The 27616-nt window shown below is 31.4% G+C and overlaps 1 protein-coding gene across 3 annotated transcripts in view; it reads left to right on the top strand.

Annotated features, from left to right (window-relative positions):
* The window catches only part of LOC143074670 (uncharacterized), a 28753-nt gene extending 18079 nt beyond the window's left edge, over window positions 1-10674 (top strand). Inside the window, exons 8-14 of one of the 3 annotated variants that reach the window (XM_076250019.1) lie at window positions 1420-1458; window positions 3077-3139; window positions 3919-4127; window positions 4560-4671; window positions 7594-7704; window positions 8238-8287; window positions 10238-10674. In XM_076250019.1, coding sequence (XP_076106134.1) covers window positions 1420-1458; window positions 3077-3139; window positions 3919-4127; window positions 4560-4671; window positions 7594-7704; window positions 8238-8287; window positions 10238-10465 — 812 coding nt within the window. In that variant the 3' untranslated portion in view covers window positions 10466-10674. Of the gene's footprint in view, window positions 1-1419; window positions 1459-3076; window positions 3140-3918; window positions 4128-4559; window positions 4672-7578; window positions 7705-8237; window positions 8288-10237 lie in introns of all 3 variants that reach the window. The other 2 variants (XM_076250018.1, XM_076250017.1) reach the window with 2 other exon arrangements.
* Window positions 10675-27616: the final 16942 nt, after the last annotated feature.

The raw sequence follows: 27616 nt of genomic DNA, 5'->3' as shown, positions 1-27616 counted from the left end.
TATAGATGAACTTTCGATTTTAACAATTGATACACTCTCTTATACAATTGCTTGGCACTTTTTGTTTATTTTACTACCGATCACGTTTATGTTTGTAAATATAAAAAGGAGACAGAACATGATGAAATCTTTATAGTAAAAAAATTGATGCTATCAACAGCAGCAACGTCCTTCGTCACGATGAAAGATATCAAAGGACAGTCAAACTCATAGATCGAAAATAAACTGACAACGCCATGGCAAAATAAAAAAAACAAAACAAAGACAGCCAAATAATAGTACAAAAGACACAACATAGAAAACTAAACACTAAGTAAAACGAACCCTACCTAAAAACTAGGAGTGATCTCAGGTGCCCCGGAAGGGTGAGCAGATCATGAAGGGATACCATCTAAATAAAATAATTTCAAAATCGGTCTGCTCCCATTGTATCCTACAGTTACACCAAAGCCATTGCACCTAAAGTTTTAACTACACGCAAGCACTGCTGGACATTGATTTGAAAAGTAAAACCTGGAAAAAAACTTACTGTTCCAATTCACCTTACATTTACAGCCGATCTGGTAATTGTATTACTGGGATCGAAATATCTGCATGAATATATCCGAAAGTTGATATCTTATGATCCAAAGTTCAGAGAACCCCGACAAGTCTCAATTAATTTTAGATTGTATTGAGGCTTATCGTCAAGCATGGGCTAATCGAGACTAAAATAAGTTACATTTTCTCAGAATGAACAAAAGCAGTCTGGACTATTATAAAACGTCGAATCTTAAAGTTGAAAACTGTGTGATGGATCGACCAAAGTCCGGATTCACAGACACAGATAATTGTGTTGTCCCAGCTGACAAAGCTGTAAATAGTATAGTTTTATATGTAAAACGTGTTATAACGAGCGATGTAGAAATGAATGAGTAAGCAGGTAATTCCACAAAAACAAAAAGAGAAAACTTGCTATACCGAAGAACAGGTTAAGAAAAAGCCTAAATTGTGGATACCCTTGAAAACAGAAATAAATAATAACAAGGTAACCCTCTGTCACAGCGATGGTGAAACATAAGGATGTCATAGAAACATGTGTAAGACACAAATAAATGCATAAGAAAGGGAATCAGCTCGTAAAAATGCAGATTCCTCTTTTTGGGTTAATTTTGATTGTACTAGATTTAGTTTTCTTTAGGCAATCATATTCTGTATTTTATAAATATATTTTTGAAAATTTCTAATACATTCATTTTATTCGGCTGTTGTCTGCTCTATGGTCGGGCTGTTGTCGCTTTGACACTTTCCTTTCTCAATTTTATTTTAAGCTGCATTTAAATCTTATGAAAAAGGTATATTCAGAAAACAGATTTTGACTCCAGAAATTCATCAAAACTTCATACACACCTAATATTTGAATAATATTTTTATCAACAGAGGTATTGATTGTGTGTATAGTAGGATTAACGCTTCTTGGTAAGTAATTATTGAAAAATATTGTTCGCATAGATAGATTTGACTGAGTCATCTTTTTATGTTAAATGGGCTCTCAAACCAAAATTTATTCTATTTATACCCAATTTAGCAGATTACCCGTAAAATACTGTTTTACATAAATTTAATCCAACTAATGCGTTATGGGCTTTGCTCATTGTTGAAGGCCGTACGGTGACCTAGAGTTGATAATATCTGTGTCATTTTGGTCTCTTGTGGAAAGTTGTCTCATTGGCAATCATACCACATCTTCTTTTTTATTAACCCGTGCAACCTCTTTTCGATATAAATATCAATTACAAGAAAACATTTGTTTAATGGTGTTTCGTTTAATAATATTTCTTTTTCAATCTCAAAGGAGTTTCAAAAGGGTAAGTCCATAAAGTCTGACATAATTAAACGCCGCCAATCAACGAAACGACTGAAAATAAGATTTGAAGTTATGTAAATTTGGAAGAATTTGCCTTAATTTACACATGTTACATGTAGTAAGATTTGTGGTTTGATGCCAACTAGAAATATATACACCAGATATCAAGGGATGAGAATGCTAACAACTATTGGTACAACACAGCAATGCACGATGGGCGAAACCAATAAGATACAGTTCACCCTAACGATTCCGGCTTACAAATTTGAAAGAGCTCAAAAAACAAAAAAACAAAAGCATAATTTATGGCAGAAAAAAACCAAATATGACAGATTGAAATCAATAACCGAATAACAGGCCTGGCACATTGAGAATTTAGCTTAGATATAACTATTTGTTAGCTTTCTATCCTGTTTTATCCGAAAAAACAGCTGTGTAGCAATATAAAATACGAATTATACAAAATCAGTTAAAATAGGTGGTTTTGTTGTTTTCCTCTTACAGTTGATGTGTTTCCCTGGGGTTTAGTTAGTAACCCGGATTGGTTTTCTTTCAATCTATTTATGACTGTCGAACAGCGTTATACTATTATTGCCTTTATTTGACATAAAGAATGAATTAATAAAACTTATTTGATCTAATATAATGTTTTACCACTTTTCAAGGTTAAAGGAAGAGTTTAGCGCCCAGAAACACTTTAAACCTTGAAATATACTTTAAAATATATTGATAGTCAGAAGCTAATCTTTGTAAATTCTCATCACCACAGAGATCAGGCTATATTGTGGTACGCCAGTCTCTATATTATTCTGTTATTAGCTCATGTAGCTATTAGATTCAAACAGTTCAAACACAAAATTGAATTACCAACGACAACCGTAAACAATTTTATGGAACTAATTCAGTTGCAAAAATTCTTAAACTTATTTTCAACTGGAAAGGTAAATTAAGACTCAACGATAAGAATTCACTCCGTAACTTGTATGTTTGAATCAATTTTACTGAAATACTTTTATTGGTAAGAACATTTAAAAAGCAGTAAAAAAAATAAGAATTCAACTATAGGCAGTTAATAACTATAGTCTGTATTTTTCTTCTTTAAAAACAGAAAAAAAAGAAGAAAAAAAAAAGAAGCAACAGTTTAAAAAAAATAATGTATTTATTTAATCGTGTAAAACCAATGTTGTTTTTTCAAGTGTATAGTGTACACATACCGATTTATTGTTCTAGGTTTACTATGTATGTATCTGCTGCTTCCAGTTGATGAAACAATTGCAAAATTATTTAATGCAGGTATGAACTCGTTATTTTTTAAAGATAGGAAAGGAATTTAATTTATTTTACTTTTAAAGCCATTTTTTCCAAGTCTCAGAGCATGAATTGAAAATAGCAGATATTTCTTCACACATTTAAAATTTTACATTAGTACGTTGAATTAAAGAATAGCGGTAGTTGTGTAACTTTTAATCATTTTTTACTGTACACATTCCTCATAAACATCAGCTCAACCAACAAAACATACAGATAGTAACCAATTGTAAAAGGACAAGATTTTCGTTTAAATCTATCTTTCGTTAAAAAATTTTTTAGACAATAATTAAAAGTCATCTATTTTTCGTTAAAAAATTAAACAATAATAAAAGTCAAAAGACATCTTGGTGAGCAGGATATTCATTATATTAACATCGTCTAAATATTATTAAAGGTTTGCACAATATCTCATTTTGACAAATAGACATACAAATATTCAATCTTGTGATTTTATCACCGTTCCTTTATGATTTGGGGTCAAGCATAGGTAAGTATGTTATGATAAAATATTTCAATTGATTGATTGATTGATTGGCTATAGTTGTATTCATTCAACAATTAATTATTTGACTAAACATTGTTTTTCTTCAAGTTATATTTTCTATCATACGACGTTTCATATTATTTAAGGCATTTTACTTATACCAGCGTGAAAGTTTGTTAAAAAAATAATTATTTTTAACTTTTATACAATGAATATCTAATAGTTTAAGATTCACAAGTCAAACAATTGCACTTGTGTTTCATTTCCATGTATCTAGCGAGATGTCAGAACAGGCAAAAGTTTGATCAGAATGTAATACAACATTTACAAGACAACAACAAAATGGAAAGTAATGAATATGAAATATTAAATTCACCAAAAGAGTCTAAGGTATGCTATTACGATGTTCATGATGTTAATGGATTGGATAATAGCAGCGGACAACAAGGAATAAACACAGAAGAAAATTCTCCGAAATCGCCCACGGTAATAAAAATTATAAGTAATGTAGGGTATACGGGTCAGTGCATATTTGCATTCGTTATTTTTTCAATTCAAGATCTTACAAATGGAGATCTGAAATATTGCGTTTTTCGATGTATTATTACTTAGGTGGGTTTTTTTTGTATCTTGTTGTGGTTTAAAAAAAGCAATTACTTAACTCTACCGACATGAATGAATCGAAGTAATAAATTAGTTTTGACGTGGAAAGCAAAATACGCTACTTAACTTAAGGCATAGAGTCTTTGCTAAGCAAGATGTTAAGAGTGACATTTCGTTAAGAATACTTGGAAAAAAATCATGTTCCGGTGAAAAAAAAACACATGAACAAAATAAATGCTTTCTCGTGCTCTGTGGTTATTTTCTTTATCATTGTTTAGTGTTATGATTCTTCTGAAATTTTGTTAAAATTTACAGGTTACTAGGGATGACAGTAAGTCAACCAATGACATTACATACACTGACCAAATATTATCTAATTCAGAAACTGTAACCGAGTCGACAATTAGTGATTCGAACCCGTTAAAAGGTTGGTAAGCATGAAGAGTCTATAATAATTAATAATGCTTATAATCCTGGAACCTTAGATAACTATTTACACCACATGGTCAATGCCACTGCTGAACGTTTCGTCCCCGAGGGTATCATCAGCCCAGTAGTCAGCACTTTGGTGTTGACATGAATATCAATTATATTGAACGTGCGTCTGGCGTATATAAAAAATTAAGTCCTGGTATCTGATGAGTTTATTTATATGGTCATTTTAGTAAATTTTCTGTTGACAAAACTTTACATTTTCGAAAAAAATAAGGATTTTCTTATCCCAGGAATATATTACATTAGCTGTATGTGGCACAACGTTTTTGAATTTTGGTTCATCAGTGCTCTTCAACTTTGTACGTGTTTGGCATTATACCTATTTAGATATGAGCGTCACTGGTGAGTCTTATGAAGACGAAACGCGCGTCTGGCCTATTAAATTATAATCCTGGTACCTTAGATAACTATTAACATTGGTTTCTTTGAAATAGCTATTATTATTTATTCTTTGCATATTTACAAATGTTTGACTCAGACTGGAATGTTTTAATTTTTCCCCTGGTTAATATATTGACTGGACACAGTGCCAAAATTGCTTTCATAAATTTCACCCTAGAACATTCATGTGCACTATAGTTTCTATTATAATTCATAGACAAAAATTTTTTTTAATGATGAGGCATTTACTTAATATATCGTCACCGTCTTGTGATCTTGACATATAATTCAACTAAAACTTTATTTTATTACATTTTCATGTTCAAAATATATTCTTTCGTCCTCAAATGTTTTCCGATTTGGCAACTTGAAGCTGTAACTCAAGACGAGGTTGTCAACCATTCACGATTTCAAATAGAAAACTCGCATAAAGCTGTAATTAAAATTAACCATGACATTTTCAATATATTCATTTCTTTCCCTGACATAAAAGATCATAGCTGAAGCAGAAATAACCTAACAATTATTTAAGATAGTTATCAAAAGTACCAGGATTATAATTTAGTACGCCAGACGCGTGTTTCGTCTACAGAAGACTCATCACATATGAAACACAGTTATAAGTAACAATTACATCCCTACCGTATGAATCATGCGATTTGAGTATAGACTCGTTGCATGTATCCTCTCTTTTATTTAATTTTGTTGCGTTTGATATATTTCATTTCATTTTTTCTTTTTTTTTTCTTTTCAACAGTATATTTATTCATCGATACATCTTACAATCGCAGTAATTTAAACCTGTTGTTCATGTCTTCCTTTATTTAGTTACAGATTGGTCACAATCAAACTTCTGCATTTGTTTTATCAAACAAACTAAATTCACTGATTGATACATTTCCCAACAAATCGACAAATAAAATGACAATATCAAAAGTGCCTGACTGAGTTGCTTGCTCAGTGTTCCTTATGCATTAACCATATATTTTTATAAAGAAAATGTGTTAAATGTACTAAATATGTGCGTGTTCTGCATTTACCGGAGAAACTTTAATTGGTGAAGGAGTTGTCGTAATGTAATATCTTGAATACGCTTCATCTAGTTTGTACTTTAACGTAATCTATGAGGACAATTGAACAATTTCTATTTCTATTGACTTTGCCGGCGATTGTTGAACGATTGTTTTGGTTTAAACTATTCGCCCGAAAATGGCGGAAGTACTAGCCGTTTTAAAAAGTAAACCGAGAGTACACCAGAACATAACAGCAGCTAAATAATTGTACAACTGTTGTGCAATTTAACCTACTGCTATCCTTGACATATTTTGCGATCATCTTAGGGTGGTTCAGAAGTCTGTAGGTAGTTATAAAAAATAGAGGTTATCTAGAAGGTCATATTAGTATCTTTACACTGAAAAAAACAACTCGTATGACTAAATAATCTTTGCTATCTTTGATAAATCTTGTTTTGCATTACCGTTTAACATCTATTTTACATTTACAATGTGAGGTGTATGAAGGTCCAATGTTGGCCCTAGAACTGTACTAAATCATCATCAGCACAAATTTCAAATTATATGCCACTTTTTAGGGGATTTCATTGATGCTTATAGGATAATTTCTGTTGTCAAAGATTAAAAGGATGACGAATTTATGTCTATTTGAAGCAACTGCTTTTATTTCCCTCAACGATTGTATTTTATTTTCATTGTATCTGCAATGCTACCATTGTTGCTAAATATTTTTGCCTGAAGCTTTTCGTATTAAATAGATACATTAAAAACCAGGGAAGTTGTATTATTGCCAAAAGAGACACCTATCCACCACAGTTCAAATGACGGTGATAATAGGTTACCGTACGAACTTCAACAATGAGAAAATATCAACAATATAGTCAGCTTTAAAAGGCCCTGACGTAGAAAATAAGATAAAATGATAACGAGAAAAATACGAAAAACAAATATGACAGTCATAGCCAACGACAACAGATGAATTGCATCCTACTAAAATGTCTTTAGCGATGCAATTTCACTTTTCTACTTCTATCGAATCGAGAAGGTTTTAAGGTTATGGTGATCTTTTTCATTAGTATACAATCTGAATTTACTGTTTACACATACTGTACACCTGTTTTCAAAATAAATATACATTAAAATTTAATATATTCACAACATGGCATTCGATACAGCGGTAAAATATCGCATTGTATATGACATGTTTATTCAACACTACATTTGTTTCTGCACACAAAGTCAGGCAAATAATTTTGGTTTTTGAAACATTTGTCTATTTCAGTATTTTTCAGATGTATGATATATTTAAATAATGTTACATACTATTAAATCAATTTTTCAGATACCTTGTATACAAAAGCATTTCAATAGACAAAACACCTTTGAGTATACTGTATTGTTGACTGGCGCACATAATCACAATCTTTATATCTTTGATGTTTAAGGTTTTATTTCAGCAGATCAAAACACTAAAACAGAAGGGGAAATAAGATATAGATTACAAAACGCCTCAGTGGAGACCTACAGAAATCGACCATATGAATTTACAGTGTTACGCGATCTGATTGAAGGTAAGTGTGATATTGGTTCTTCTGTTATCTTTTACTTCTTATCCATTGTACAGAACATGCATACAAACACGGATAAGACATATGTAAAGCTCCGTTTACATGATGAAAACATATGCATGATAAAGTGCATGTAAATTAGCTTATCTACAGGCACACATATATAATGCGTTCACATGGTTTGCCCTGTCAAATATCCCAGCCTCTGTTGTGGTTTATGCGATTCCATCATGTTTTCTGTTTGACCTTGAATTTGCTTAATCAATTGATTAGATTTGAACACCGATAAGCTGCTGATTCCTAAAATAAGGGTTTCATGGCTTGGACATGTTTAGCTTTGTTATAATGTTAAAAAAATATCCCAGAAGCAATTACTTTAAAAAGGAGATGTCGGATGTATGAGAAAATTTTAGTATGGAATGATTTTGACAGGATGGAAATGTTACTGTTTAATCGCAATACTTCTTTAGTTATAAAACTAAAACTAAAATTTCAGGTAAAGTAGTTTATGGTATTCTTTACATATCTACTTTTAGATGGAACGATCGATACTTATGATTCTCCAGAAGATATGCCAGATTTGAATGTAAGTAGTGAATTTTAATGTCATAATATGTGCGTAAACTGCTTGCATGCGGTTTACATTTATGTTTATTTGATGTTTTGCGTTTAAAGAATATGCTGGGTTGTTTAATACTTAATAAAATCGATAAGTTGATGTATATAAAATGAGATATATGGTCAGAAGCAATAGGAATGCTTCCCTGAACTCAATATCTAAAGAGTAAAAAATTTCAACTAACATAATTGAAAATCCTTGTTGTACTATGGTAATGCTATTTACAACGATAGAGAGGAATTTCTAATTGCTTGTATTAATTTTTTAACAGTTAATAATGTTTCAGATATATACGTATACATCAATTGATTTAAAGAATGAAAAGAAAATACTTATGTAAATATGGGTACTTTTTTAATCTATATTTAATAAATAGTAAAATCACAAAAATACTGACCACAAAAGGAAATTAAAAACGGAAAGTTACTCATCCAATGACAAATTCAAACGCTCAAACACACCAAACAACTGTCTTATTCCTTACTTGGTTCAGGCATTTTTTTATGTAGAATTTCTTATGAAAATGGTAGATTGAACCTGGTTTTTAAGCTAGCTAAACCTTTCACAATATTCTGTGAACAATTTGTAAGTTATTCATTTTCCACTGGAAGAATGCGATTAATTTTATTTGTTGAAGACGAAAGATGGGCAAAAGATACCTAAAAGGACAGTCAAACTCATAGATCGAAAACAAACTTACAACGCCATGGCTAAAAAAGAACAGAAACAAACAAATGATAATACAAAAGACTCAACATTAAGAAAAGTAAAGTCTAAGCAAAACGAACCAATCTAAAAACTGGGGGTGATCTCAGATGCGTCGGAAGGATAAGCAGATTCTGCTTCGCATTTGGCACTCGTCGTGTTGCTCATGTTATTACAAATCCAGTATTAAATGTCTTATTCGGTAAGTCTCATTCGTGAAAAGGGAAGGGGATTGTAGTTGCGACATAAGGAACCTATTCGATATTATCTGTGAAACTGTTATTCCATAACGGTCAACCAACTCGTGATGACGTGTGTAAAATTTACGAAGGGTTGATTTCAACTTCACCATTTGGAATTCTTGGTTTGATTGCTTCCTTGTGAGCAGCAACCCTCTATCAAGGAAATCATGATAGTCAATACAAGCCCGGGAGTATCATATCAATTGGGAGATTTATACTATGTATGCGGGCGCTACTGGAATTTTGCTACATAGAAATGTGAAGTTCACAATTGGGAAGCTGAAATCATTTCTTTTGTCGTAAAGTTTTGTTTTATAAGCGACCCTTATTGTCAATTTCTAGATGTAAGTCAAGATGTAAGGCAGACTTAACTGTATCTGTTGTATCCTTTATCTCTAGTTCGATGGGATAGATTTGTTCAACATAGTCAGCAAGTTTTGAAGTATTCAGTGAGAGAACATCATCTATGTGTGAAGTGATATGTGCGACAGGTTGAAGAAGTGCCGAATATAGAAAAGGGACTACACAAGTTTCATAGGTTAACACATCCCGTTTAAAGCTACTGCATTTGTTTGCACCTGTCCTTACTTAGGAACCTGATGTTCAGTAGGTGTCGTTAGTTAATGTGGTTCATAAGTGTTTCTCGTTTTTGTTTTTCATAAAGATTAGACCGGTGGTTTTCCTGTTTGAATGGTTTTACACTAGTCATTTCTGGGGCCCTTTAGAGTTTGCTGTTTAGTATGAGTCAAGGCTCCGTGTTGAAGACCGTACTTTGACCTATAATAGGTTTTCTTTTACACATTGTGATCTGGATGGAGAGTTGTCTCATTCATGTCATTGGCACTCATACCATATCTTCTTATATCTACATCATTTACTTAAACATTAAAACATCAGTTTATTCTGCTTAGCAAGGAAATTTATTTTAACAGTAATATATATTCGTAACTCCGTAATGAATCTTTTACAGGCTGACAAGAGGAATGAAGAAACTTTAATAACACACATTATAAAAGAACACAGCCGTGCTTACACTATTCGCAGGAGGAAAGTAGAGCCACAATCTGCAGCCGTTATGCAAGAACTAAACAGTTGGGCTGGGGGAGGAATGAAAAATATGACGCATTGGGCGGGGGGAGAAATGCAAAAAATTGCGGATAAATTTAAGTTTTGGATAGGGTACACTGAACAGTTATAAATAATGTGAAATTTCCGGAAGGAAGTTCTTGATACAGAACTATTGTTTGGTTTGGAGATTTTTATAACTTGTATGTGCATTTAATTAGTATTTATTTTGATGGATCACTTAACTTATGTATAACCTGACAAATGTACTTTTCTCATCTAAATCATTTTAAATTTACGTGTACAACTACTACAGCTTTACCAATAAAATAAAACACGAAATGTTTGGTTATTTAATGAAAAGAAATGTATATGAAATCTGAGAGTTGTGTTAAACGATTGATCACTTTATGTTAGTTAATTTTTTTTCTAGATTATCAAAATCGAACAGATCAATTTACAGTTTACTCATGAAGGGGTCTTTTGCTCATTAGCTTTGTTTGAAATCGCCCACAGTGCAATTACAAATCATAAAAAAAGTGTTGCTTTTAAATTTTCATGCACCAAATCTCTTCCCAACTACAAATAAACATAAGGATGGAGTAAACTCTATAATATCAATGTATATCGAGGGGTTTTCCCAAAGTACAGATATACGTTTAATCATGGAACATTGTGGAGTTCAATTGAAGAGCTCAAACCTATGAACCAAATTAGCATTCTTCTTTCAAATGTAAATTTATAATGACCATGGTTACACCAAAAAACGAACAAACATAAAATATTGTTCGTAATTTACCAAAAACTTGTAAACAAAGAGATCAACATCGAAATGTATCATAAAAGTGCACAGTTGAGAATGTGATTTTGCGAGATGAAACAGTTAAATATCGAATGTCTAGCTGAACAAATATGGTGTGACGGAATATCTGTCTATATTAGCAGAATATTCATGACTAATAATCGGTTTATATATTATTGAATTCAAATTAAATAGGACAGCATATCCTGAAACATTTTAAAACTTTCACGTACACAGTATTCAAATATCTGTTTCCTTATTAGAAATGTATTTGAACAAGAGGGATAAATGACGAATTTCTTAATGTTTTTGATGTTTACTGTATTAAGAATAGAAGCCAGAGATTTAACAAGATATGACCAAAACACATGTTTCAACAATACTGTCAGGTTTGAACTTTCTACGTCTACTTTTAATTAGTAATAATAGTTTTTTTTTATCTGATTGTTACACATTATTATATGTTTGTATTGTTTAAATATGCGCCTGCAAATCCATTGTTGTCGTCATTTGCTGTCTTTCATGTTTTGTATAAATCATGTCTTTGGTTTTCACCTCTGATTTTTTTTCAATTTGCAAATCCTGAAACCATTCATAGCATCTAAACGGTATGTTATTATTGTTGAAGCTTATGCGGTGCTTCGAAATTGTTTCATAACAATGAAGGATATTGGGCTAATCTGTTAATTTAATACCTACAATAGAAACAAAACATTACCAGTAACTCCTTTAAATGTACAAATAGGAATTCGTTCATTCTGTTGAGTAAGGTATATATTGAAATTAGGAGACAAATGTTTTGACATAAACTCTGTGATTTAGGACACTTGAATATTGTTTTTTAACTCTCTTTCTAAATTAAATCAAATAAAATACAGGGTATAATAAGGTCGTTAATTTACGCAACTTGGACCTAATTTATATTTCAAACATTTCACATTTAAGTAAATCTACGAGATGAAATGGTTGCTCATAATTGAATTAAAAATCAAAACAGCACGATTGAAATTAATGTAAAAGATAACAAATCTAAATGATTATGATGTTTATGAGGATTACATTTAAAAAAAAAATGCCGATCAATTTATAGTACAAAAAAAAAGTTCAATTATATTGATAAATGCTATGTAGTTTATTTCGTTTGCATTTTGATTTCAAATAAATTGTTGATGATTTCTGAACATGCTAAATTAACTTTTACCGATATCATCAGTATCTTTTTATTCAGAAATCAAAATAGGTCTTCACAGTTATTGTAAAACTAGTTTATCTCGATATCGTACAACCCTTTGCACAAATTTTCCCCAAATAAACTTCTCAGTATGCTGACCTTATTCTTTCTTATTATGAAGAAGACTGTATACAAGACCTACTTGGAATGTGTAAAATAGAAAGGTTGGCATTAATCTTTAAATTCAAGTGTGATATTTTAATGCTGTCCTGTACTGTGTAACTCAAAAATTGATAACTGAATTGATCACAAATTTATTGAACTTGAAACAAAATACATCATTTAGATGCAATTAAGTTTCTTCATATCTTGGTTGGCATTTACCAATCGACAATGAAACACTGACATCGAGAATTAAGCGTTAAGACAAAGTACATGATTTCAGTCCTATTATTGCGAACTATTTTTGCATAGTAACATTCAAAGCCTTTCGTAATATCATATGATTTTTCATAGACAAAATGTGGCTAACAAGAAAGCTTTTGAATCGATTATTCCAAACAGAGTAATGGAAATCATTCTACCGATAGTCTTACGGACGCCACCATGATAAAAATACCCGTTTATTGGTTAACTGTAAGACAATTTACCACAAATATGTTTCATTTGTCACAGCCACCATTCCTTGTCCATTTTACGATTGTGAAATAACCAAATGTTTCCATGCAATGCGAAAGAAGACGTAAAACAAGGATTAAAGCATACAATTAAGCGTTATGTTTACCAGTTTTTTTGTTTTTTTTTTATTTCTTGGGGTTCGTGTTGCTCAATTTTTTAGTTTGATGTAAAGCGTTTTTGTGAATTTTGTATTTAGTCATTCGCAATTTTTCTTTTTTGTTAATTATGTTGTCTACATCTTTTCGACTTAAACTTTTAATTCACCTATGGTATCCTTTTAACATGACTGTTCTTATTTCACAAGTACCGTATGCACTGAAATTGTTTTATAACATTCGATAAAACAAATATGACATATCATTTGACGAGGTTTAAAAACATGCTTTTTGAATATTGACTAAATAAACAAATAGTGTGTATATAAAAAAATCAACATATTTTAGAGTCGAATCGATATTCATTACGCGTTAAAATTTACCTTACAATGATAAAAACTTCCTTGAAATTCAATGAGAACAAGCTAAAATGTTTTTGGATAATTTATTCAAAAAAATAAAAAGAAACACGTTTTTTTTTCGATAATGTTTTTTTTTTTCTGATTCGGTTATTTTCATGGTATACCGTCATCTTGGATTGTACAATCGCAAGACACAATCGGACAAGATTTTTGCCCAAATCTGCAAATTTGGAGACCGATTGGCAATTTATAGGTTAGACTGTTTTTTATAGAAAGAAAACTTGGTTTTTTATTGCATTATTTAAAATGTTTTAAAAAAACCCAAATATTTGTGTTTTAAGAATCAATTTTTCAACTTGGCCATATATTGGACGAAAACTCTTTTAGTAAAACAAAATTATACAGAACTGATAGTGAATATTTATATTTTTACTTGTAGCAAAAAAACAAGTTTCGTGACACCATTTTTTCTTTTTATTTTCTTAAAAAGATATTATAAAACTTATCTTCTCGTATTTTATTTCAAAATTCTGTCTCATAGATTTTTTTTTATGCACAAAAAAGTATTTTGTCATTTTTTCATGAACAATCTAAGCAAATTTTGGCAATTTTGTACGACCCGAAGCTTGAAAAACAGCACGGTGACCCATACTTTTTATTTTATTTTTGGAAAAAACAAAGAAAAAATCTTTATTTTGACGAAGTATAAAAAAATCTTGGATATCTGAGGAAATATATACCAATGATTTACCTTAATTCAATGTGATATCCTGTTTTTAGTGTTTGAAGAATACGATAGCATATTCATAAAGGTAGCACAGAAATATTTGCATTCCAGAATAAAGGTTGCTCTTTTGTGTACCCTACTTAAGTCAATGTATCTGAACAGTACGATAGGACAAACATACAGTATCAACTGAACATACTTTCCAAAACTGAGGGATTAATCAGGTGTAGAAAATATGAAACAATTTAACATACAAGTGAAAATGATTTTTGAGAATTTTTATGAATTTCGTATTCACTACATGATAAAAGACACGAAAGCACTAGTGGCCTTATGTTTTTAAAGATAGCAAAAAGTAAACGGTCATGATACATATCTAAATTAATTTTCCAAGTACACGAAACGCGCGTCTGGCGTATTAAATTATAATTCTGGTACCTTTGATAACTATTTACACCAATGAGTCGATGCCATGGCTGATGGACGTTTCGTGCCTGAGGGTATCACCAGCCCAGTAGTCAGCAGTTTGGTGTTGACATAAATATCAATTATAAATGGAATTTAAAAAAAATCCTGTTTACAGTTTACAAAACGTAGAATTTTTGGAAAAACTAAGGATTTTCTTATCCCAGGAATATATTACCTTAGCCGTATTTGGGACAGATTTTGGAATTTCGGGTCCTCAATGCTCTTCAACTTTTTACTTGTTTGGCTTTATAACTGTTTTGATCTGAGCGTCACCGATGAGTCTTATGTAGACAAAACTCGCGTCTCTCGTATTAAATTATAATTCGGGTACCTTTGATAACTTTTTAATATTATAATGAAAGTACTTCCGTTAACTGTGTATATAGAATTTTGATCATAGTTAGAAAGTGGTGCAAACTCTAAAAAGGCTATTATTATCCCTTATGGGCCAAGAATTACTACCGTGCTGCATAAAATATTGAAGGGCTCTTTAAAATAATTTGTTTGTTTAGTAGGGTAAGTATTCATATAACATATGAACGCATGTTCTTTTCCAATATTTGACTTTGGACATTAAACAACCACCCCGAATCTTTATAGATGCTTTGTTTCAAAATAACAAGTGTTTTTAAAAGTCTGTTATAAATTGATATGAAGAAAATATGAAGGGTCTTATAAATTGTTTTTTATGTATCGGACCCTTAATTTTTTCTTCAAATTGATTTCTGTTGATTTTTCATACATTTTAAATTGTTACCTTTATCCTTTAAAAATTTAAGCAAAAAAAGTATTTCATACGATTATCAAAAGTATCTTTTTCAACTACTAATTATTTTGGTCTTTGCTTGAAATAAGAATAGAGGATTCTGAATATCGGAAAAAGAGTCAGCGAACATCGTTAACTAACTTTTTATGGGAAACATATTTTTTTCGAGAAAACAAATAGCTCACGGAGGTAAATGTATTTTTTTCAAGAATGAAATACAAATAAAAAAAACCTGTCTCTTTTTGTATTTTCTTAACCAAAAATCTGGAATATGTGCCACCTTGTAGAAATATCCATTATTTGAAAAATTGCTTTATTTTTTATAAGGCAAGAATCTTGATATCTGAGTTGTTATTAAATCCGAGTGTTAATAGCACCGCAACTCAACAAAACTATTTACACCCTGAGATAAAGTCTTGCCAAATTCAATAAAGAAAACCTTCTAAAAATATGCTAACACTCCAAACGAAAATTCGATGTTGACAAAACTACAAAAAAAAATTTAATTGTATCGAAATTATAGAAACATGAGAAAATAGTAAGCAACTGAGCGAAGTAAAATCAGTGTTATGAAAAACGTTAAGTAAAAAATATTTACAAAACAAAACAGAACTCCAAAATAATTTAAAAAAGGGGAAGTCAATAAAACCTTACAAAATAAAACGTTCGACTATATCAAGCAACGGCACAATTGGAAAACAACTGCCATTAACCTGACTTGCAGCTAAACAATTTCCCCTTCTTCAGAAATCAATTCATTATCTTTGTGTGATAAGGGTTGCATGGAGTAACACACCGATGTTTCTTAGTTTTCTAAAGTATTTACGAAAATAGATATAATACCAACTTGTTTAACAAGCAATACATTATAAATGGCACCTCAAAAAATCTTACTTCATTTATGATTTCCTAGCAAGAAAATTGTAAATTTAAATTTAAAATTTTTATAACAACTTTGTCGTGTAAATCAATTATATTAACTCTTTTTTTCAATAGTTATATTTTATGTTTTATATGTTTTACAGTGTTTATTATTGCTGTTCAAATTATGAAGAAATCAACAATAAATGTATCGGTAAGTGAAATTTAGATATCGAATTTAACGAGTAACAGATAGTTTTGTCCCTTCGGTACAAAAATGTATGTTTTGCCTTTCTCTTACTTTGCCAGTTGTATTCATCTTTTTTCGTAATAAAGCTTCATCAGGTAGGTGGAAACCAACAAATTATAATTCGGGGTTGGTTACAAACCGTCAAAGACATATGGTTAGAAATGATAAAAACAGAGTGTCAAAAAGTGAAATATTAAAAAATACCGAACTCCAAGAAAAATTCCAACCAAAATTTCACATCAATTGGCAAAAACAGAAACTCGCGTCAAAAGAGCAATTTCGAGGGTTTGAAGTTCTTTTATCGTAACATTTCTTTATATCTCAAAGGAAAATCTTAATTCAATTGTAAATTCTTGACGCAATTCATGTACATACTTCGTTATATTTCTCAAAATTATTTAAGAAGGTAACATCATATGAATACTTGGTTCAAGTTATATATGACGCTTACAAAAACACTTTGCCAAATGCATCTTTAAAGAACGTGTTTTCCTTAGTTTTCTTTAATTTTTATACCTTTTAGAATGCAAAACTGGATTTAAGTCGAGAAATGGCAAATTATGTGAACGCTGTTCACATAGTTTTTTCGGTAAAGGCTGCTCACAGGAATGTATTTGCAATAATTTACAAAGGTAAGAAATATTAAACATATTTTAAAGTTTTAACAAGAAAGGGTTTGTTTACATGTGGTTTTAAAGCAAGTATATACTAGTAATTTTTAGGTCCCGTTATAGCTTGATGATTGTAAGCCAAGGTTCCATGTTGAAGACCATACTTTGATTTATAATGGTTTACTTTTACAAATTGTGACTTGGATGGAGAGTTGTCTCATTGGCACTTATTCCACATGTTATACCTCATGTACCTGCTTATTTCTATTGTAAATTAGGTTTTGATTATTCATGCATTTAAACAGAAAACGGACCAAACAGTTGGTATACTTTAAAAAATAATTACATTATATTTCACGAGTTCTGGCAATATATTCAAGATATTACACTCGCAGTTTTCCCAAATAGTAAGCAAACAACGACTATAACTATTAATCCTTTTAAATATGCTTCAAGAGTGCGAGGTGGTGAAGTAGTAATCATCCTTTCGAAACTTTTACGAACGTCATAATGAGTTATTTGACCCGCTATGAAAATCTTTTTTTACCAGATAAGAACAAACATGTTCCAGTTGTTGTGCCCCCAACCCCGTTCTTTGTTTCTTTGAATGTAACCTAACAGTTATGACTGAATTTGTAATTAGATGAGCAGCACTACAGATGCCACATGTAGAGCTTTTTTTTCTTTTCAGAGCACTTTAAATCACCTCATTTTGTTTAAAAGGTGTAAAATGTTAGTTTAATGTTCAAATTGTACCAAGTATCAAGTACTTTTTTTATGTAGTTTACATATCAATCCTTTTTTTTTAAATTTCAAATGGACACACTACTGATTTTTCTCGAATTATCTTGATGATGCAGCGTTCATTATCACTGAACTAGTATATATTTATTTAGGGGCCAGCTGAAGGACGCTTTCGGGTGCGGGAATTTCTCGCTACATTGAAGACCTGTTGGTGACCTTCTGCTGTTGTTTTTTCTATGGTCGGGTTGTTGTCTCTTTGACACATTCCCCATTTCCATTCTCAATTTTATTTGCAAATCATCGAACAGAATAATGGATTATTTTTTATTGAATCATGTATATAGATAATAGAATCTGTTAATAGTAGCTACAGCTCATTCGGATTGGCTTGTTCACTGAAAAGGTTTAATCGTTTTGAACCTATTTTGCATAGGTAGAAAGAGGGTACTTTTTTTTTGTTTTTGTACAAATGAGACAATCGTATTATTTTTTCATATTCCTCACATTTTCTCTATTTTTCTTCAAGACATATTTGATATTATATATGTTAATTGTGCTGTTTGGTATAAGTGTTTTTTTTTAAATTAATCATATAATGAAGAAAAGAATATGGAAAGTATTACGTGCAGCTTTTGCTTCTAAAAGTTGATCCTTATCTGCCATTTTTTTTATATTGATTACAGATGTGACAATACCAAAGGATGTGTAGATGCAGAGACTTCAGAAACACGTATGTCACTTTTAAGTAATTGTTCGATTATCAAATAAATGATGCTATTTGAATAGTTTACATCTGTATTCATCAAACAGTTGATGAAAAATTTGAAAGGTTTACATACTATGTATTTATCTAACAGTTGGTACAATATTTGAATATTTAATATATATATTTATCTATGTATCTTTTAGATGATACGATATTCAAGGCCTTGGTCAATGATTATCAAGGTCACATGATTAGGAATATCTTCCACAGGTCGTAATTGAGTACTCTTTTTGGTGTGTGTATCTTAACAAAGCGATTTAATAACGAATCCGCACTTGCTTGATCAACACGAAAGAGACCACAAAGGAAGCATGCGCTACTTACCCTTTTGAATTTGATTTTAACTCAAGTTTTGGTTGGGTTTGTCTAGCTCAGTTTTAGTTGTCTATAAAATGTTTTGTTATTTTTTTTTTCCTTTCTTCTGTTTGATTTCTAGGTCTGTTTTATTGGACTTGTGCTTTTAATTTAACCATTCGTTCCTTAGTCACGTGATTTTCAAAAACATAGATATGTAGTATGATTGCCAATAAAAAAATAATCACACATAGTTCAAAACAATCTGGCTTTGAGTATTATAGGCAATCGTACGGCCTTCAGCAAAAAGAAAACGCATATCAAATAGTCAGCTTTAAAGGGGCAAAACATGTCAAAATGAGAATTAAATTGAACAAAAAGTAACGAGCTTACTTATGCCAATAAACAAAAAGAAAAACAGAAAGAACGGAGAGCACCCCAAGACAACAACTGAACAAAAATCAGTTTTTTTTTAATAAATGATGTGTTCAATGGAAAACATCTTATTATAAAAAATCTGTTATTTATCTTTATATCCAAACAAGACTCACCTGAAGGTTTCTCTGTAGAAGAAAGTATGACAACTGTACATAAAGATGAAGAAAACCGTAGTAAGATTAAATTAAGAATACATAAGACTTCAAAAAAATGTATTCGTTATATTGTAAATGTATAACAAAGGATAACAATGAGTCAGACCTTTCTATGATGTAAAACACTTAAATTTCTTGATAGAAGAGGGAAGTAAAGTGGGGATATATTGTTAAAAAAACAAATAAAGTGCTTTAAAAATAGAAACAATATTTCATTTTCGTATGACATAAGGAAGATAAATATTTTTATACAAATTGCTTCAATTGAAACAAACACATTTTGTCGCAATTTTTTTAAAACTCAGCTGCTTTGCATACCCTTAATATCAGTAGGTCAATATTTAGCTAATTAAGAGAAATTCTTGTATACCACTTGCAATCAGTAAATTGATTTCAAAATATCTCATTATGAACTAGGTACTGGAATCTCGAAGACAGAACTTCTATTGTTATACTCTGTAGTTTCGTCTGGGATTTTTGTTATACTTGGAATTCTTGGTGCCGTATACTGTTTTAAGAGACGTATGTGTAAGTCAAGACCAAAACGAGTTGTAATTCTTGAGGAGGACTTTCGAAATGAAGCAGAACATTTAAGGCAAGACAGTTTTGAGCTCCAAGAAAGATTTTACGAAGAAATAGACGAGAGTAAACTGGAACATGTGGAATGCATACTCCACCCACGCACATATACTCACAACCTGGAAAATGACGAGGGGTCATCAAGTTCTAGAAGAAAACCACACTGTAACGTACACACAGAAAACAAATCGTATCGTCACGACAACGCCAGTTGCCAAAAAGCAGTTTCATGTGGGGAAAAATCTAACAAAGTTGTAGTTGCCCAAAGTTCCTGCAGCTTTAATCTGACATCAGAAGAAGATTCGTCAAGTTCTGAAAGTATAGAAGAAGACAGAAATGAAAGAATAAGCTACCTGCACCCGTATAACACTTTATCTGCAAATAGATCGTACTCCCACACATATGAAATAACTAATATACAGTCCATTCCACAAAATAATCGAACTGAAGTTAATGATCATGATAACACAAGCATAAATTAAATGAGAAAACTTCAAACATAACCAAATATTAAACAACGTTAACGTTATTGGAGTACCATTTCCCGTTATATAATTCATTTACCTCCATGCTTCAACTCGATATATAATTTATATTCAAAATTAAGTGTTATGATGGTAGAAGTCGAAAAAAAAGTTAAAGAGGGTTGAGAGAGAGAGAACAGTCTCTGTTAAAGAACGTACTATGCTTTATTACTTATAAAACATTATCATTCAAAGAATTTGAATATAAAGAAAAACATATGTGGGTGAACGATTAACTTGTATATACAAATTCTTTGAATGTTCATTTTATAAATAATAAATTGTTGTTGTACTATTCAACGAACTCAGACGATGAAAAGCGTATTGTTTTAATAAATACTTTTTGACCGAACAGTTCATTCCAGGACCGGAGAAATGTTTGAAGAATTACTTTTTGTGATAAAAATTCAAATTTACTGAAAATTTAACCATAAGTTACGTACATTAAAGGGTTAAAAAGAAGATGAACTACACAATTTTAACTCCTGTCGTAGAATTCATTGTTAGGTAAAAATGTATGATTTATTAAAAATAAAACTGATTTCTATTGTCTAGTTTCTTTGAATAGTAAAACAACAACGCCGACGTGACCGAGAGCACCTTTTGAAAATAATCGTTGATCGTAGAATTATATTCGATGTCATTGTGTTATTAAAATACTTAAAATTTGTTGAATTTGTTTATTGACATAAAAGATGACAGGGTTATTAAAAAGGTTGATATGAAAATGTCTTAGGTAGGCACTACGAACGTATCATCGATTGAAAAACGTAATAAATGGATACTAATGGTCGTAGAAAACAAACGAAATGTTGCATCAAACGCTTAGTGACCTTTCAAGTCTAGTCATAAACCGGAAATCGTACTTTTCTGCAAAACGAGATTAAATCAGAACCATTTAACGAAGGATGTAACAAAAAGTTAAATTTTACAACAGATTATATCCCAGGAATTAATTTTCACCAGGGGTTATGATATTTACTCGTAACCCTTGGTTAAAATTTAACGAAAAGATTATTTATGTTTATAAACGTAGCTCGATGTTCAATTCACAAGTTGTTTATACAAGAGTTAAAAAGAGAGGCGAAAGATACCAGTGGGACATTCAAAAAGATATGTCGAAAATAAACAGACAGCGTCGTGGTTAAAAAAGACAAAGGCCTATAGACAATCAATAGTACACAAAACACAACATATACAACTATAAACTAAGCAACACGAACCCCACCAAAAACTCTGATTTCTGGTACTCCGGAAGGGTAAGCAGATCCTGCTCCACCCCTCGTGTTGCCAATGTTATTTCAAACCCGGTATTAAGTCTAACTCGGAAGGTCACATTTGGGAAAAGGGAACAGGATTGTAGTTACGACATTAGGAACATATCGTCATCATCTAGGAAAAACGGATATTCTATAATGGTCAACCCAATCGTGATTGCGTCCGTAAAACTTATGAAGTGATGACTTCTACTTCACTACCATGATCTGCTGATTTGAAACCCTCTATCAAAGAAATCATGATAGAAGATAAAATACCTGGAATATCGTATCAACTGAGAGATATTTACTGCGTAAGCATGCTCTGCTGAAATGTTGCTACTTAGAAATGGAAAAGTTCACAATTGGGAAACTGAAATCATTCCTTTTGTCGTAACGTTTTGTTTTCAACAGACCTTCATTGTCAATTTCTAGATGTAAAATATGAAGCACACTTGACTGTATCTGTTGTATCCTTTTTTTCAAGTTCGATGGGATAGATTGTGTTCATGAAAATACTGATTGTTTGTTGAAAAACACGTCTTCCTAACGTAACAAATATGTTGTCAATCAAGTAATCAAGCATCTTGAAAACATTAGTTACATAATGTGCGATATTCGATATTTTTTATATTCACATTGAAAATACAAACAATCATTTCTATTTCTATACCTTCTCACTAAATTGCATTGCAACACCGCAGTGGATGGTAATTACTAATTGGTGTTTACTTTGAGTGTCAAATATAACATGCATATCAGTACGAGAAAATGAGAGGTAAGATGAATATGAACACTGCTTTGTACGTAACCGCCAAGCTGGGGTGAATTGTAACTTGCCAGTTTACAAGGTATTATCACGAAGATAAATGCACACATTATACTTACTCCGTGCCAGCCAGTCGTTGCTATTAGTTCTAAATGCTGCGTTATGATAGGATTATTAAATAACAATTTTAATATTTTTGGTTTTATTCGTCAATGGACCAAACCCTTTACCTAACGCAGTCAAGGCAATCACGCATCCATGAGACTACCGAAACGATTCAGCGCTGTTGACAACATGTAAATAACATCTTTTGTTGTATGTCTATTGAGAGGTACTGTCCAAGGATTTATTTCTTATATGAGTTACCGAGTTTTCAATAGAGTGGAAAATCACGGTTTTTCTTTTCTTTGTAGTCAAAGTAGTCACATAGTTATACGTTTTAATTCCTCAGAAATTTAGAACATTAATCAAATATTCCAGTTTATAAATGATTTTCAACACCCTCACGAAAATTTACTGTACGAGGGTTTTGACTACACTTTTGGACTAGAGGCTGGCTAAAAGTAAAGATATTATTTTTATTTAAAAAAAATGAATTGCCGGATGTGCTGGTCAAATTTGGCAAACATTTATGTGTGACTTTCTGCTATATGGCATCCCATGCATTTATTCATTTTTGAAATTGTTCCTTGGATATTTTTTTTCTTTATATATGTTCTAATATAAATAGATTAAAAGAAATGCGTTTCGATAATTGTCAATTCGTGATGTTATTACGTGATTTGTTCAATAAAATAGACTAATAGTTAGTGTGGGTTATACAAATGTGAGATAGATTTACGTCCTAAGTTGAATTTCTGTAACTAGAACAAACATATGTTGTGATTCCGTCATTTTTAACTAAGACAGACAGCAGAAAATTTGTAATGGTTATAACTATGCAGTTTTGTTTTCTGTCTATTTGCCATGGATTTTTATTGCCCAATAAAACAGGAATATCTACAGTTGGATCACACTGCTTGACCGACAGTCATTACCTTACTTTAGCTGATGAGTTAGACATACAGAAGCAGCTACTCCCACAAATGTAACCAATTACCCTGCAACTTAAGAATGAATTAAAAACCTTGGAGCAAGAAGTAAATGATATGAAATCCGGGAACAATGCAATCAATCGCTTGCTGTTGCCGCATTAAAACATGAAAGTGTCACTCAATCGCGTGTCGTTGCTAAATTCAAAAATAAAAGTATCGCTACCTTGCTTGCAGTTGCCGAATTAAAAAAAATGAATTCAATGCGAAAAGCACCCGATTAAAAAATAGCTTCGATATTTTGCAGAAGAAATTCGACAGTCTTAAAAAACAAACAATGTCCTTGAACATGATAACGCTGCACTGAAAAGTCAAATTGCTGATTGTCATAATATCAATAATCATACAAAACAAGAGTTGGATGTCTTTAAACACTTCATTGACGCTTCAAACATTCAAACCATTACCACGATACAAAGCAGTGTGGACACGCTTATATTCCAAATGAAAAGTTTAAACACAGGACTTTATTCTCTTTCGTCAACCTTCATCTCGCGAAATTTAGATTTTTTAGCGTTATTTAATAAAACGAACGTCGCTGATCTAAAGTTGAAAACCATTGATAACTGGTTAAAATCATTTCAAAATTACGCAACAAAACAAATTATTTCGGCTTGATTCTTTTTTTAAGAGCTATGCACTAGATACTAGTTCGACGATAAATCGACTTCATTCATTGGAACAGAACTCTGCACTTTTTTCTAACGATATCAGAACTGTCAACGTAAAGATCCAGGAACTGAACCAACATGGTACGTACATAAAACATATTTCACATTAGCTTTTATATAAAGCTGTTAATTTCATTTTAACATACATTTATATCATTTCTTATTGTAACTCTTTCAACCATTCAATGATATATTAATATATTGTAGTATACTGAGTGACTGACAACCAGTTTGTCATTCTACTTCTATCTTAATAAATTAATATAATTGTGTAATTAATCATTTAATAACAATGATTTTTCCTACTTCGAACAGCATTTTATTCAAAAGAAAAAACAAAGCAATTTTCTTGTATTTGGAAAAGGCAGGACTGCAACTAAGTCCAACCTATCGGGTCTGAGGTTGCTTTTAAATTATTCATTTTTTGGGTGAAGATTGCATGAAATATAATCAAAACACTATGGCGTTGACTTAATAGTCCAAGGTTTATCACTATTTTTAGATACACAAAATATAGTGCATTGTTCATAACATACTTGATCAATGAATATTTCCAGAATTGCATCAATGAAATACATGCTCAGATATTCAAGTTACAAAACGATGGTTTACTTGTCAAGAACATTACATAACTTGTGGAAGGTGCATTAATCTAATATCTGTTCTGAATTTATACATGATGTCATTGTTAAAGTAATCTTTTAAATTGAAGTTATCTTTATTTCTCCATTATTGAGATGAAGCAGTTGCAACAAAAGCTTAATAAAATGCGTAATTTTACTTCCCTAAACTAAAGCAATCTTTACCTTCAGTGCTTACGAGGACTTTGATTTTTATTTGCCATTGGCTTTGAACTAGCTGTCAGTAGCTGCGAGTACTGTGGGTTAACCCAAACACATTTTGTATGTGTCTGTTCCTAGTCAGGTGCCTGGCAGGTGCCTGTAGTACAGTGGTTAATGTCTATCATATCTGATTTTCGTAAATAATTTGTTTAAAGTTATGCCATTTATTTCCTCATTTGAATTGTTTATTAATTTGTTCATGTCGGGATCTTTTATAGTCGAATATCCGGTATGAGATTTATTCATTGCTACACACAGCTCTATTGTTGTAATTAAAAGTTTCTATTTCTGAAACACTTGTAGATTGGATAGATATGTTGTTTCGAATAACAATAGATTTTGGCAACAGGTTATGACGAGCGGGGTTTCTGGAAACCTCTGCTTCTACATCCCATAGTCCAATTTGATCACAATAATATGGCTCTATTCTAAAGCATTTTGATCCCAGTCGTATGTTTCTATTATTAAGCTGTGATCTTTAAAAAAAAAGGGCGGATATAACTACCGACAGCCCCCCCACCCCCGATTGACCACAAAAAAAAAGGAGTTCCTAAATATTCAATTAGTATGTTGAGCCTCTCCGGTCTTCGGGTTTTGTAATTCAGATACACCTTTCCCTCAGTATTTCCAAATATGAATGAACCGTAACATATATAAAATACATTTATGATTACCTTAAATAAACAGGTATAAGTACTTCTGATTGTAATATAGCCAAATCCAACGCTTGACTCAAAATGTCGTCTGTCTTATACCCGACCATATTGACAACGGCATACAAGGAGCATGATGATTTTTTTGGTAATAAAAATGTAAGAAACGTTCAACCTTTGACCTGCTGATCCATATTTCAATTAAGCACATGGATTTAACGGGAATATGCAAAACAGCAAATTTGACATTAATCTGGTAAAATCTACTCACCAAGTTTGAACGAAGATAGACAAAGTAAGATTACTTGTGGGGTTTCATGTACAAAAACAATCTTGTAAATTATGGTTTGATATTGTCAGCTAATATGTTATCCGTTCTTTGTTTATTCAATAGTCAATATGTTAACAAATATAGGGTTTAGCATAGGGTGTAGGTTAGTTAAACACCTCAGGATACGGCTTGTCTGGAAAAGAAACATCTCCGGCCTCTGGACAACGGGAACTTTTATCCAGACAAACCTATCCCGATGTGTATAACTATTACTTGAAGTATGTACGGTTGCCTATCATTGTTTAAATTCGTTACATATGAACCTCATTTTATAGATGTATATTGGCAATCATACCACATTTTTTTATTTTCACATTTAGTTATTATCGCATAGAGATACAAGGAATATTCTTATCTCAGCCGATATATCTCGCCATTTTTTGGTATCATTTTAATAATTTGAATGAATGAAAAAGTTACGTTATTCTCATAAAATAATGTATGTGTGTACTGTAACCGTAAGCACGTAATAGATTTTAAAAGTATACAAATGAAAATATTTCACTACAAGAAAAAAAATTAAGAATGAAATATATAATTCTAAGTGACAACTCATTTATGCAATTTGTTCACTTTTTACTTCTTAAACTAACATATTTTCAGAAAAAAATTAGCATGCAATTGCACAAAGTAGATGGATTTACAAATTCTAAAAATGAAGAAAAAATACTTATTAAGTTATATCAGATATAACACATGCACAAACGACAACTACTGAATTACAGGCACCTGATTTGGGCCTATAATTGAAACCAAGTAAGACAACTCTCAAGCCTATAATCTGGATAAACACACGGGAGAGGGGGGGGTGTTACATGTTAGAGGAAGTTCAAAGTCTATCAATTGCCTTTATTTTGTAGTAAACAATAATCAACCTTATCTTCATTGAATTTAAGTTGTTCTATTTCAAGTTTATCTCTTTTATTGCAACAAGGTCGGGGTGGCTTTCTATATTTTCATAAATATTTCTTTTGATCCAATGTCCTAAGAAACATTTAAATGAAAAAAATATTATGCGTTTAAGTTGAGCTTGGTACTATATCTGCAGTGGTGGAATCCCTATAACACAGTCGTCTTAGCATGGTTCATGAATACATCATCCTTAACAACAATACTTAAAGCGAACCTAAGCTATTCCATATCCATCAACTGACCCTCATAAACCTTTCATGTCAAATAGTTATCAAAGGTACCAGGCTAATAATTTGTCTTTGTTCTATTATTTATATCCCTTTAACTGTTGTGAATGTTTTTGATGATATCCATTTGACGTACATACACATCCCGTCAATATGTTGTTTGTATTATCTTTCTTTTTTGCTGATGTGTTTTGTACGTGTGACTTATTGTGTTTTTGGTACATATGACGCGGCTCTGTAC

The sequence above is a fragment of the Mytilus galloprovincialis genome, chromosome 5, assembly GCF_965363235.1.
Source record: "Mytilus galloprovincialis chromosome 5, xbMytGall1.hap1.1, whole genome shotgun sequence".
NCBI lineage: Eukaryota > Metazoa > Mollusca > Bivalvia > Mytilida > Mytilidae > Mytilus > Mytilus galloprovincialis.
Note: the sequence above shows the minus strand (reverse complement) of the source record. Positions and strands in the feature narration are given on the sequence as shown.